At 40.3% G+C, this 14865-nt stretch overlaps 1 protein-coding gene across 2 annotated transcripts in view; it reads left to right on the forward strand.

Moving 5' to 3' along the window:
- The first annotated feature begins 1060 nt into the window (after positions 1 to 1060).
- PCSK5 (proprotein convertase subtilisin/kexin type 5) overlaps positions 1061 to 14865 on the forward strand; it is a 670507-nt gene continuing 656702 nt past the window's right edge. The window contains exon 1 of one of the 2 annotated variants that reach the window (XM_089691090.1): positions 1061 to 1714. In XM_089691090.1, the coding sequence (XP_089547216.1) occupies positions 1535 to 1714 (180 nt within the window). In that variant the 5' untranslated portion in view covers positions 1061 to 1534. The remainder of the gene's footprint in view (positions 1715 to 14865) is intronic. The other variant, XM_089691088.1, reaches the window with a different exon arrangement.

Here is a 14865-nt window from a genome sequence, read left to right on the forward strand (position 1 = left end):
TATATATATATATAATTATGGTGGGCAGCACAGTGGCTAAATGGTTTGCACTTCTGCCTGGCAGTACTAGGGTCGTGGGTTCAAATCCCAACCACGGCACCACCTGCCTGGAGTTTGCATGTTCTCCCTGTGCCTGCATGCGTTTCCTCCAGGTACGCCGGTTTCCTCCCACACTCCAAAGACATGCTGGTAGGTGAATTGGCTCCTGTCTAAAGTGGACCTAGTATGTGTATGTATGAATGTAAGTTAGGTACCTTACATTGTACACCCCTTGAGGGTTAGGGACTGATGTGAATGTACAATATATATGTTAAGTGCTGTGTAAATTGACGGCGCTATATAAGTACCTGAAATAAATAAATAATGGTATATATACACCCACAATGGTATACATGTTATAACGCTGCTGTGTGCTCTTGCATCCAGGTTGAAAGTGTTATACTGTACTTCTCCCTAACACGAACATCATCATGTTTATGTTTCTATAAAATTTTAATAACACTTTTATAAAAAATTGCAGTTAGGTACGATTGTTCCCTTTTTGTATCAAATGTTATAGTAGGTGTGAAGACAGCACGTTCACTAAATATCTAAAACCTGGCATTCAGGAATGATACTACAAATAAACTGCATAAACATATCAATAAATGTGAGTATATGGACATACCAGATTTTGAATGGCTTACTGACATGAGGCAATAATGCATCTTTGATTTGTTAGATGATTGATGAAATGCTCATTTTTCTGTTGTAGTTTGAGGATAAAACATAAAAATGGTTACATACATAGCTGTGTCTGATTTGTCATAATATTATCTCTGCTAGCTGAAAGCTTTTAGGAGCCCCTGCTTTGTTTGTGTTGTTGATGGTACCCTTAGCCTCTGAGCTTGCCACCCACACAGTCTCCTCTTGTACCTCACATTGAGCTGCTAGATAGGTGAGGGCATCTGTCTGCACTGTGTGTGTGAGTAGCAGGAGGAGGGGATAGGATATTAGAAGGAGTAGGAGGGACAATAAGCTAGCAGCCTCCGCCTTTCTATTACATCTGGGTACTGTTGGTTTCGGACGGGAGGAGAGCTGGAGGGGGGCAGTCATTTATGCAGAGAGGGAGAGGGAGAAAGAGAGATCTGCTTTTTTCACTCCCACTCCACATTCATGTACTAAGAGAGACTAAAAGGAAGATACAGGGAAGTAAAGAGACCGTGTGTGGACTGTGAATTGTCAGCACTCTAACCCTGGCATAGTGTATCCCAAAACAAGACCCAGGACTGAAGAGGAGGATCTGCAGAAAGAGGACATCCAGATTAACACTTGGCAGCAGGAGACACTAGAGTCAAAGTGCAGGGTAATCCCTAAGTGAGATCACAAGCAGAGGGTTATACAAGTGCCTTATTCAGCAACTGGGAACTTTCTTAGTATATGCTTGGCTTTATTTGGATTTAAACAGTTCTGGCGTGTATCTTCACCTGTCTCAGCTTGGAGCCCCCGCTTTGAGGAGCAGGGGACTTTCTTTTAGGGGACAGCAGGGCATATCATGGCTTTTAAGTTGCTGTTTACCTGGTCTGTGTTCTTCGTCCTGACTGCACTGCTGGGAATCCCTTTACCTACATGCTGGGCTCGCATATACACCAACCACTGGGCTGTGAGGATATCAGGGGGAGCCCAAGAAGCCGACAGGATAGCTAGCAAATACGGATACATCGACATGGGACCGGTAAATGACTCCCCAACCAGGGGTTAGAGTGCTTTATTTTCATGTGTAATGTTCTGCTTCAGTATTCAGGGTCATAGTCCATTTTGTAGCATGTTTTTTAACTTTTCACCTTTCCACTATGTACCTCTCTGTCCATGTGATATCTGCATGCTGTGCAAAACACACACACTTATGAAATCAGATTTATTTGCTTAGCTCTATGTATTAGATAATTTGGAGAGTTTTTTGTTGCTGGGTATCCTGATAGATTAACTACAGAACCCCTCTTGTATTGTATTGTTACTGTGCTGTCTCGTGTACATTCTCCCATTATAATGTACAGCGCTGAGCAAACTGTTGGCGCTAAATAAAGCCTGTATACTAATAATAATGTATTTATGTGTGTGTAGTGGTGAGGCTTAATCAGTGCTTGTACTATGAACTAAAGCACAGATGTCACACAAGTTAGCTGCAAAATCCACAGGTTACAGATAAGCCATCGAGTTTCTGTTGAGAAATGAATCGTTTACCAGAGAGAGCAGTTATAAATATAACCCAGGGACAATTATCTTTGCTTGTTTATAATGTTGCAGTTTGTACTTGTAGTTGATATTGCACAACAGTCCCAGCATTCCTGTAGATTGTTCTGGGACTTGTAGTTCCAGCACAGATGGGTAGCTACAAGCTGTCCTCTTTTGCAGCATAGTGATACATGAATACCCACACAACCTGCTTTTGTGTCCCTTAAGGAAAAGGTAATTGTGATTGAGCAGACTTCTTGTCATCTATCCTGGAACAGCATAGCTCATGTATTATACAATACTTAGTGTCAAGAACCAGTTGTTACCAGGAGATATGGGCACCCTCTCAGGTTATAATAGATCAAATCCCTGATAAATATTTCGCTTTTGGTGATGGCATACCAGCATTGCCTCAGACACTCCTCTCTGTGCAGTAGTATTTTCATTTAAATGTGTATTAAATCTATAAACTTTTGGGTTACATTTATCTATGCTGTTGTTAAAAAGTCTGGTTGAGTAACTCCTTGATGGCTCTTTCAAGTATTTTGGGTAACAAATTCTGTCACAAGGAATTTTTATTATTTTATATCAGCGATTTAGCCTCATCCCACATAAGCAATCATCTATGTGTCATCAGGTCTTTGTGTAAAATACCAGGTCGATTTAGTTCAAGCTAAAATACCAGATCTATTTAAATGCAATCGTCTTCTTTAGGCATTTCAGTGACTGAATGCATTCATACATTATATTGATGAGTGAAACAGAAATATGACCGCACATTCTGCCTCCAGAGGTGGATTCTTTGACTGAATGGTGTGAATGTGACAGTAAACCTTGGATCGGAGCAGCATACATAGAAAGCTGGTGTAATTGATTTGAGGCACTGTCTTGTGATAAGCTGCAGGTGGTGACACTACCCTGATGCTCCTAGGCATCCTCCTCCTCTAAAACTTGTGGCGGGGATCCATGTTTTATGAATGCAACATAGGCAACAGCCAGCCCTTCCACACTTCACACTGAACTAATTAGGGATTATTCATTGTAAACACTTGAAACCAGACTCATTCACACTTCGTGATCTATATACTACTCAGAAATATGTTGTGTAAAAAAGCATACAGCAAATAAGAGAATCCTTTAGTGAACAGAGATCTCATCTGCAAATTTACTTAACCTCAGTACATGTAGCCGGAGAATTCAGTGTGGACTTTGATACCTCTGTGATAAATGCAAATCCTAACAGCCTGTTGTACCACCCAGGGGGGAAGGGTGAGAGTGTAGTACACAGTGTTCATGAAAATAAATAGTTAAAATGCAGGACACCTAAAACTCTTCCAGGAAAATACAGAACTGTTCCAGAGGTTTACAATAAGAACATGTACTGTCTAGCCAACCAAATCAATGCAGAATCAATTACACTGTAGTTACTGCTTCCATCAATGAATAATCAGCAGTGGAAAATCAGTTTCAACTTGTATTTGAATCTATACCAGTATAGCAGACAGCTGCATAAAGACTGCAAGTCTGACATTGCTCTGTACCTGAATGGAGCAAATAAATATTCAGTATAGCTGTGCCAACAATGATTGTGACATTAACGAAGCCACTGACAGACATGTAACAAACCAAATAACTGCTGAATGTTTAGATCCTTTTTTATGGGGATTTATACCAAACATATATCCATAGCATATGCTATATATACATATTCATATACAGAGATAGAGGGGAAAAAAGTAGATCCAGTGAATATTCCACATAGCTGGAATTAATATTGTGTTTTTGTTATTTTGAGTGTTAGTAACTATTTATGTCATATCAATTGAATTAGAATGCCATTTACTTTTCTTAAAAAAAAAAAAAAAAAAAAAAAAAAAAAGGAAATTTTTCTCCATCAGGGGGTTAAAAGTTATTTTTTAGGATCATGTCACATACAAAAGTATTTTTTCTATACTCACCCAGAGGTAAAGAGACTCTAGGAACTACCTTTGTTACACCCAGCGGTGATGTTAGGTAAAGCCAGACTTTCGTGGCTTGCTAAGGTACATAACACAGAAACTATCTTCATTTACATATGTTTGTGCTGAGTTGCATCTAAATGCCTCCAACACATTTGGAAAGCTTTATAAAGTCCACCTACAGGACATTTTGTCTGTGTCATCCCTGCTGCGCCGTTGACACACATTGATTGTGTTTATAACAAAATCTTTTCTTTGTCTGAGATTCTGGGACATAACTGGAAACTCACTTACATATCTCAGTAAAATATGTTTTTAATAATCAATACAAAGCCCAGAGCACCTTTTGTTCCACTAATGATGTAAGTGTTCTATGAAGCAAGAACTTCCCTCCAGCATTCCAGTCATGTTGCATCCCTCATTATAACCTCAATCAGCCTGTGTGTCTCTGCTCTGTGTGCCATATTGTTAGAAGAGTCAGCCACAAGATCCTGTGCAGTCTGGGAGGCCCATGTTCACTAATGGATAAAAACTTTAGCATATCCAAATTCCAGCTCATATTCCAGGAACAACCAACTACCAGAATTTGTTCCTGAACTACAGCTGTACATGCTAAATACCATGCAGTTGGGCTGTTGCAGCTGTTGTAGTTGTTTTTTGTTTTAAGAAGTGATCAGTGTAATAAAAATGCCTTGTGAATAAAGCATTGACTACTTTAGAATGATCAATGTTCAGCTTTTCGAGTTGTTAGATGCAAAATGTGAGTGTGAAACACAAGGTGGTGATTTACTCAAGCAATAATCCTAGGGCCCTTTCACACAGGCGGTCAGTCTGGATCCATCTGTCAGGTTTTTTAGATGGATCCAAACAATCACGATGTATGCCAATGAGTAGGCTGATGTAAATGAATGTATGTCCGTTTACATCCGCTTGCATGCAAGTCAGTTTGTCTGCAGAAAGAAACAGAAAAGGTTTACATCCTTTTCTGGCTTTGTGGACATTAAATGAATATACAGTGATGTAAACTGAACTGAAGACAGATGTTACAAACTGTTGAAGACTGAGGTAACCTGAATCAGTATTATTTTTTTTTTTTTAGCAAAAATGTGACTGAACCAATGACACCCATGTGAAAGGACCTTAATATTAGCCCAGTGAGCCACCACAATGGGTTTTGTAGATTCAATGTGTGTAGGTTAGTTTATTTACACCAGTCTTTACTGTTTACTAATTTGGTGTCTGAAATAGAAATAAGATATCATATACACACATACTGAAATAAAAACAAAATATAGATAATTGAAGCATTTCTGTGCTTGTAGAAACATTCATCAATTCTGTTTCATAGGAAGGCAATAGTAAACAGGAGCAGCGAAACCGAAACACTTTTACCATTGCAGCTTCATTCATAAATTCTTTGCACTGCTGCTTTAAAGTATGTAGTGCTGTGATAGAAAAAAACCCGCCCTGACCTTTTCCTGAATGTGCATTTGTTTAAAATGAAAACTTGTCTCATTTCCACTGTTAATTCTGTCACAGACCTGTCCAAATCTGTCTCAGTTGGCTGCCCAGGATTGCACGGTTAGGGGACACAAGTATACAAAAAAAACTGCCACATAGACATTGCTAACTGAGAGAGAGCCCCATTTCCATATAATTATGTTGCCTGTTGGCTTGATAAATGTCATTATAAGGTGGTTATTTACTAAAACTGCAGAGTGCAAATTCTGGTGCAGCTCTGCATAGAAACCAATCAGCTTCTAGGTTTAATTATCAAAGCTTGATTGAACAAGCTGATGTTAAAAGCTGCTTGGCTACCATTCACAGATGCAATAGAGTCTGATTGCGCCAGTTTTAGTAAATTTCACCCGAAGTGTTATATTTTATCTTATATTAGACAACATGCCAGTCAGATTTCCTGGTTTCTAAAAGATTTTCAATTCTTTGTTTGTTCTTTTGCCTGTGCGTTTTTTAAGTCTAAAGGGTATACTAGAAAAATGTTTATACACAAGTAATTATTCAGTCCCCTAGGTCTGTTGTGGCCATAGATATCCCTGAAGTAATCATAAAGTCCCACTACCCAACACAGCTGCTAGCCCCAATTCACTGAGATGTGTTTGACAAACGTGTAGCATTCCCTCTTCGTATGGAAAATGGGAATCATCAAATAACTTAGCATTTTATAACATTTTGAATCATTGCACTGCATCATATGACCTAAGCTTTGAGAAGGTCATTATACCACTAAGCTGCACTTACTTTACGACCTCACAGTTTTCTGTTATCGGTCGATGGGTACAAACTGTGCTTTTTAAAGGGAGCCTGGAGTTTGGCTTTAACTGTACAGTATATCATACTGTACAAGTGTGATCCCTACATTATGTGTGTAATAGCATCTGTGCAGTGTCATTGGAGATAACTATATCTTATCTATATTAATGCTTTAAACTAGTTCCCATTTATTCACAAGCACATCAAATAATGACATGGTACTGTATCTTTGCTTAGTAAGAATGATCTGGCTTATTAACGCTGTTTATATTTTTATAACATACTTGAACTGAATTCTCAAATTACAAGTTACTGTAGGTCATTGGATTGATTAATATATGCATCTCTGGAAAATCTTGGCAACTAGCTCTGAAGTAAAGCTGCCATGGGCTGCAAAGGGCCTGGTTACTGTTGGGGCACATAATAAAGGCTTTAATGGACTTATGTCTAGTGGGCTCTGATGCTTTTCCCTGCAGACATGTTGCACACTTACCTGACCAGGCTCCACTGAGATCCAGTATGTATGACCTACTTTGTCTCTTCTTGAAAATCACTATCAGGTCTTGCTCCTACCTGTGCATATGCATCATGATCTCCAGTCATCTAATTGAAAGTCTGTACTCGAGTGCATAAGAGTACACATTTCCATTGGAACAAATGGGGCTCATGGTGTACATTCATGGAAAGAGTGGGACCCAACAATGAAAATTGTCTTGGAGAGGCTCAGGTTGTACAGCGAAGATCTCAGCAGAGCAGACTCTCGTAAATGTGTGAGTCTTGTTAGGGGAATAAAGGAAGACACCAGAGCCCACTAAGTGTAAGTGATCAATGTAAAGTGGTTGTAAAGGCAGCTCCCCCCTGTCCCCCTGCCAAGTACTTACCTGAGCCCAATCTCAATCCAGCACTGTGCCCAGGAGTAGGAGCACTACTCTCTCTTCCTCCTCACTGGACTCAGTGAGAGCAGCAGGAGTCGTTGGCTCCTGCTGCTGTGAAATCCACTGATGAGAGAACAGAGGGCGGGACCAAGCTGTGTGTGGCTATAGACGCACAGCTTGGGATCAAGGCTGCACAAGCACCCCCCCCCCCCTCCCTCCAAGTGACTTGCTGGGGGGGTACTCGGAAGGCAGGTAGAGCCAGGAGAGCCAGTGACTGATCCCAGAAGAGGAGGATTGGGGCTGTTCTGTGCAAAACCATTTTAAAATGTATCTATGGTAAACAATTAACATCATATATTCATTTCCACATTGTATTTCAATTATTTCTAGCCTATTCCTAATAATTTGGAGAAACATAAAGTTTGTAAACTTACTTTATGAAGATCCCACACACTTACTTCCACAAGTTCTATGACATATAGAGAGACCTTCTGTCATTCACCCATCTAATGTCAGACTTTAAGTGGACAAGTATTTTGAAAGGCAAATGACAGGGGTGAGGCCCAATGTACAGCTTTGGTCTAGACCAGGGGACTCCAAACTTTTCAAATAAAGGGCCAGTTTACTGTTCTTCAAAATTTAGGGGGGCCAGATTGTAGCCAGTAGGGGTAGAAAATGTCCCGGGCTCAGCATCCGTGAGAATAAACATGACATCAGGGTTGGTGTTCAATAGAAGTAGTAGTGCACCATCATTGGTATTAGTGGGAGGAATAGTGCCCACTATTGGTGTCAGTGGAAGAATGGTGTCCCATTGTTGTCAGTAGGAGGAATAGTGCCCTATCATTGATACTAGTGGGAGAAATAGTGTCCCATAATTAGTGTCAGTGGCAGGAATTATGCCCCACTGTTGGTGTCAGTGGGAAGAATAGTGACCCATCACTGGTATCAGTGTAAGAATAGCGCCCCATTGTTGGTTTCAGTAGGAAGAATAGTGCCCCATCATTGATACTAGTGGGAGGAATAGTGCCACATCGATGATACTACAAGGAGGAATAGTGTCCCCATCATTAGTGTCAGTGGCTGGAATTATTCCACACTGTTGATGTCAGTGGGAGGAATAGTGCCCCATTACTGATACTAGAGGGAGGAACAGTGTCTCATATTATGGAGAGGAAAACTGCCCCGAGGGCCAGATAAAGGTTAGCAAAGGGTCGCATCCAGCCCTCGAACCACAGTTTGTTGACCACTGGTCTAGACTACAGGAGACTTCACTTGCACAAAAAGTTCAATATGAAAGCTAGCAAAGGTACTTACAGGCACCACGGGTTGCCTGCACTTAAAAACTGTTTTACCTTGTAATCCTTTTTAATCTAGTTCACTTCTAGTAAACATCGTATTTTCATAAATGAAATATTATAAAGTACAGATGTGTCGAGTTAAAAACCATTACCCAAATTTTGTGATGGTAATACACAGTTAGGTCCATATATATTTGGACACAGGCATAATTTTATTTTTTTTCAGGTATTTAACAAAACATTCAAGCTATAGTTAGATAATGGATATGGGCTGAAAGTGCACACTCTCAGGTTTAATTTGAGGGTATGTACATCCAACTTGGAGGAAAGGTTTAGGAATTACAGCTCTTAAGAGTAGCCATCCCCTCCTTTTTCAAGGGGCCAAAAGTAATTGGACAATTTAATATAATCATAAATCAAATGTTTTGTTGAGAATCCTTTACTGGCAATGGCTGCCTGAAGTCTGGAACCCATGGACATTACCAAAGACTGGGTTTCCTCCTTTCTGATGCTTTGCCAGGCTCTAACTGCAGCTGTCTTCAGTTCTTTTTGTTTTTGGGTCTTTCTGCCTTTAGTTTTGCCTTCAGCAAGTGAAATGCATGCTCAATTGGGTTGAGATCAGGTGATTGACTCGGCCATTGCAGAATATTTCATTTCTTTTCCTTTAAAAGCTCCTGGGTTGCTTTTGCAGTGTGTTTTGGGTCATTGTCCATCTGTACTGTGAAGAGCCGTCCAATCAACTTTGCTGCATTTGACTGAATTTGGGCTGACAGTATATTTTTAAACACTGCAGAATTCATCCGGCTGCTTCTGTCTTCTGTCACATCATCAATAAACAACAATGACCCAGTGCCACTGGAAGTTATGCATGTCCATGCAATCACACTGCCTCCACCATGTTTTACAGAAGATGTGTGCTTTGGACTATAAGCTGTTCCAAGCCTTCTCCACACTTTTTTCTTCCTGTCATTCTGGTACAGATTAATCTTAGTTTCATCCATCCAAAGAATGCTTTTCCAGAACTGGTCTGGCTTTTTTAGATGTTTTTTGTCAAGGTTTACTCTGGCTTGTCTATTCTTCAGGCTTATGAATTGTTTGCACCTTGTGGTGAACCCTCTGTATTTGCTCTCGTGAAGTCTTCTCTTGATTGTAGACTTTGACAATGATACACCCACCTCCTGGAGAGTGTCCTTCACTTGTCTGGATGTTGTGAATGGGTTTTTCTTTACCATAGGGAGGATCCTGCGACCATCCACCACTGTTGTTTTTGGTGGATGTCCATACCTTTTTATGTTGCTGAGCTCACAACTGCGTTCTTGTTTCCTCAGAATGTACCAAACTGCTAAATTGGCCACTCCTAATGTTGCTGCAATCTCTCTAATGGATTTGTTTAGTTTTTGAAGCCTTGCGATGGCCTGTTTCACTTGCATGGAGAGCTCCTTTAAACGCATGATGTATGTTCACAGCAATAGATTCCAAATGCAAATACCACACTTAGAATCAACTCCAGACCTTTTACCTGCTCAATTGATGAAGAAATAACAGAGTATCCCACACCTGGCCATGACACAGCTTTTGACTCAATTGTCCAATTACTTTTGGTCCCTTGAAAAAAGGGGGGGGGGTGACTACTCTTAAGAGCTGTAATTCCTAAACCCTTCCTCCAATTTGGATGTACATACCCTCAAATTAAACTGAGAGTGTGCACTTTCAGCCCATATGCATTCTATAACTATAGCATGAATATGTTTTGGTAAATACCTAACTAAAATTGTGCCTGTGTCCAAATATATATGGACCTAACTGTATGCTCAGATCACTAATCATAGGAGTCTGTATTACAAGTGCCAGCATATGGAGTCTTGTATGGCAGCCAGTGCTTAAACTTCTGCACATGCGCACAGAAGATTTGTGCATACACAGTACAGTTATCCTCATACAATTCACTGAAGATTTTAACAAATTAAAGTGGTATTAAGCTCTAGTAGCAGTTAAGGGGTTGAGAAAAAGCATTTACCACTGACAGGGGTGTTTACAAGGATCAACTTGTATTCATATATGTAAAATCTTTATCCCAAAAGGAAAAAAAAACTGGTTGCTGTAGCTGCTTTATAAAGTGTCAGCTGGATCTCAACTTCAATTTGTTAGTCAAGTCCATCTAAATCTACTAGTACAAAGCTACCCTTTTCACAGACTGACAATGATGCTGTGCAAAGATGTCTGCTTTATTACTTCATCTAGAATTTAGACACCTTAAAACTGGGTATACATGTTTAATTTTTTTTCGTTCTACTAATGGGTTCCTGCTGAACCAGCTGACTTAGTGCCTATGTATCTCGAGCTGAAGACAGGAAGTGTGTTACTTGTAGGAACATCAGATGAAATAAAGGGGATTTAAGGATTAGTAAGCTTCAATATATTACCTTTTTTTGTTTTTGGGTTTAATACCACTTTAAGGTTTTTTAAATTTCCCTTAAAGTGGTTCTAAAACCTAAACATTTTTTACCCTAATGCATTCCTTGCCACCTCACCTCCCAGATACTTACTTGAGCCTGATCTTGATCCAGTGCTGTGCCTGTCTGCAGCAGTTCTCTCCTCTCTCACAGGCTTTACTAATTGCAGCAGTAACCATTGGTTTCAAAATATAAGGGCTGAGCCTTGCTGTTTGTGTGAATGGACACAGGCAGCATGGCTCCGGGTCAAGTCTGCAGGTATGCCACTATAGGAAGCGGCTTCCTTTGGTCACACACCAAGAACAGGAGGAGCCAGGAGCATTGGTGAGGGACCCGAGAAGGAGGATTGGGGCTTCTCTGCAATTTCATGGCACAGAACAGGTAAGTATAAACCTGTTTGGTATTTTTTAAAAAATGTAAGACTTTACAGTCACTTTAAACCCTGTTCACACTTGGCCGTAGCGCTTCTGCAAACGCTGCTAGCATTCACACATTTTGTGCACAAATTGCTTTTGGCTCATGTCCAAAATTTGCTACATGAGCTTATTTAGCATAAATTGGAGTGGAGGGAGGCCCATTCAATTGAATAGTGCCCTTTTCAAAAACGTGCTTTCAGATGCTGTAGCATCATAGGTGCATAGTAAATTCAGTAAGCATACCATTTACTTGTTGTTTGGGATTTATACCCCAATAGCCAACATATCTGTTAGTTGATTAAGCCCCCTGTATTGGCATTAGGTTTTAAACAGAGTAAGTTAGGGTTAAAACCCCTCAGTTTTTCTATTGCAATATGTGTCCCATTGGATTGATTTCCCTTCACTTCCTGTCCCTTAGCCAAAACAGGAAGAGAGAGATAATTCCCCCAAAGTGAGGAAATCCTAGGCTGTCACCTAGGTCGCCAGAACTAGTGTACTAGTGGAAGATTTCCCCTCTATTAGTGTTCTAATGTCAACCCAAATTTAGTATTTTCTTTTACTTTTGCTTTTTCGATGATAATGGTAAACATAACAAATAGAGAGGTGCATCTCACTAAAGGGACACAGACAGGAATAAAATCTGACAGGTATTCTAATCCCTCTGCACTCTAGTAAAAAAAAGTTTTGCCTTTAGTTACACTTTAATGTGTGATTAGCTATAGTAGTCAGCCAATGATATCTTACAGCAGGTTCATCACAGACAACAAATTATACTGGTTGTCGGGGTTGGAAGATGAGCTAATTTGTATATCAACCGGTATCACAGCTTCAGAAACAGAATTTTAAACCATGCAATAGAAATCATTTTTTCTTTATAATGGAGACCTCCGTTAAGAAAGGAGAGTGGGTGGAAAATCTTTATTGCTATTTCTCTTGGCTATGTAATAATACCGTTCAATAAAACACATTGCAAAACAGTCTGATTCATGTAGACAGCTATGTTTAGGATATAAAATTTGAAACAGACAAATAGCTCTGAAATATGATTGCTATTGCTCAGTGGCACTAAAGTTCTCCAAGAGGGTTCCCAAGAACATGGATTTATATTGTAGCCTGAATACATCGATATGTTTGCCATTTTACTGAGAGAACATATTTGTTACTCTGTATGACATAACAAAAACAGAAAAACTTGTATCTTCTGCTACCATTTAATTTAACTTTTTTTACAGGTGAGATCATATTATCAACCAAAGGTTATTGAGTGTGAAACATGACAGGAAACATTATGCAGCCAGCAGGTAGTCAGCGTGTACTGCAGATCTAAAAACTAGATTGTGCGACCCACTGCCAACAAAGAAGTCTAGGATCAATCTAACTAAGCCTAAAACTGCCCCCCCCCCCCTTGTAAACCCTATGCTAACTACCCTGTTGAAAGCGGATGCTTATACTTATTCTGAGGGTGTGCCGGTCTGGTCATGTGATCTGTCCAGTGGCCTACTTCAGGGGAGAAGAGAGATCGTCTACAATGGCTGTAATGCCTGTGCAGTGACGTCACCCATAGGCTTACAATGGGGCATCCATTGTTGGCCGTCCCTCCACTCCCCTGAAGCCAGACACTGTGAGCCAATCATGTGACTAGAGTGCCCTCAGAATAGGTAAGAAGGGGGGTGGGAAAAGGTTTAAGTTTAGTAAGATCCATCCTGAACTTCCACTTTAATGTATCTCTAAAAAACCCTCACAGACTTTAAAGTGGCTGTAAACCCTAAACATTTTTACCTTAATGCATTCCCTGTTTCATGATGTGTATTCCCTCCAACCCATACACACCTTATATTTACCTGGGCCCAATCTCAGTCCAGCACTGTGCACCTCTGTAGCAGCTCTCTCCTCTTCTCTCACAGACCTTGCTGAAAGTAGTGGGAGCCATTGGCTTCCACTGCTGTCAGTCAAATCCTGTGACAAGGGACCGGGGCCAATCCTCACTGTTTATGTCCATAGACACTTGCAAGCAGCTTCCTATGGTGGCACACTAAGAAGAGGAGGAGCCAGGAGTGTAGGCAAGGGACCCCAGAAGGGGAGGATTGGGGCAGCTTGGTGCAATACCATTGCACAGAGCAAGTAAGTATGGCATGGTGTTTTTTTGTTTTTTTTAATGGACTTTACAAACACTTTAACCTGGTTCAGGGTTTATAAAAGTGTTACAACACAACAGGATATAACTGTACTTGGTCTGATTACCATAAATACTTGCATTAGAAAGGACTGAACACTGTGTGTTTCCACTCAAGATTCTTTGTTGTTAACCAAATACGTTTGCTGAGATCCCTTTACCTTATCTGACAGTAAAGGCAAATCAGGACTTGTATGGTTTCCATGAAATGAGGTTTATGTCATCACTTCTTGTCAGTGAATACGTAGCTGTGCTTGCAGCTTGTGCAAATGCCAAACATAATTTTTAATTTACACTGAAAACTAGATGCTATTTTTATTGAAATGTATGCATGCATACAACAAACACATACAGAAAAAGTAATACAAATAGAAAATAACTTCAAAAGAAGTCAGCGGCCTTGCAGGGCCAATTAACATAACAAAACCTATACAAAACTGAACCCCCCCCTAGACCAGGTTACCGGAACCTCTGTGAGCGAAAACTAGATGTTTAATTACTACTAAGCTTCACATAATAAAGCTGCACATAGAAAACACAAAAATAACTAAATCTGCAGATATGTAAAATATGCTTGTTGAATAACTTGAATCAGTGATTTGCATCAGGAATCCATGCAACTCATATCAAGACATATTTTAACCGCTTAAATGCAAATTAAAAGACTATACTCCTAAAAAAACAAAACAAATCCTGGTAACTTTATTCATCTGGACAATGTGAACAGAGATTCCCATTTGGGATCTCATTCATTGACAAATTTCACCCACAAGACTGGGCCTAAAGGATAAGTTCACCTTTACATGTTACACCTATATTGATGTTACTATCTGACCGGCCCCCGCAACCCCTGATCTCCACTGTGATAGCTAGCGAGGGATCTTCTCCCCACTAGCTGTCACAATTTAAAAAAAAAAAAAAATGGCCATGCAGGGCTCGGCCTGCCCAGCTGCAACATTCATTCACAGCATTCTGTGAATGGGAACTCTACAAGTCCCGGCAGCCTTTGTGGCTGTTGGCTTGTAGTTTTTAACGAAGTACCATGGCAATCCACAGCACCCCACAGCGCCGTGGTAGTTCATTGAGCCTTCCTGTCAGTAGTATCTGCTCGCTCGTACAGGATGTATGAGGAAACAAATATACTGACAAGTCAGGGAGAGACCTGCATGGCACCAGTGATCTGCTGATCACTGGTGCAATGCTTTAG

The sequence above is a fragment of the Staurois parvus genome, unplaced genomic scaffold, assembly GCF_062004578.1.
Source record: "Staurois parvus isolate SC_StPar_1 unplaced genomic scaffold, SC_StPar_1.0 ptg000549l, whole genome shotgun sequence".
NCBI classification, from domain to species: domain Eukaryota; kingdom Metazoa; phylum Chordata; class Amphibia; order Anura; family Ranidae; genus Staurois; species Staurois parvus.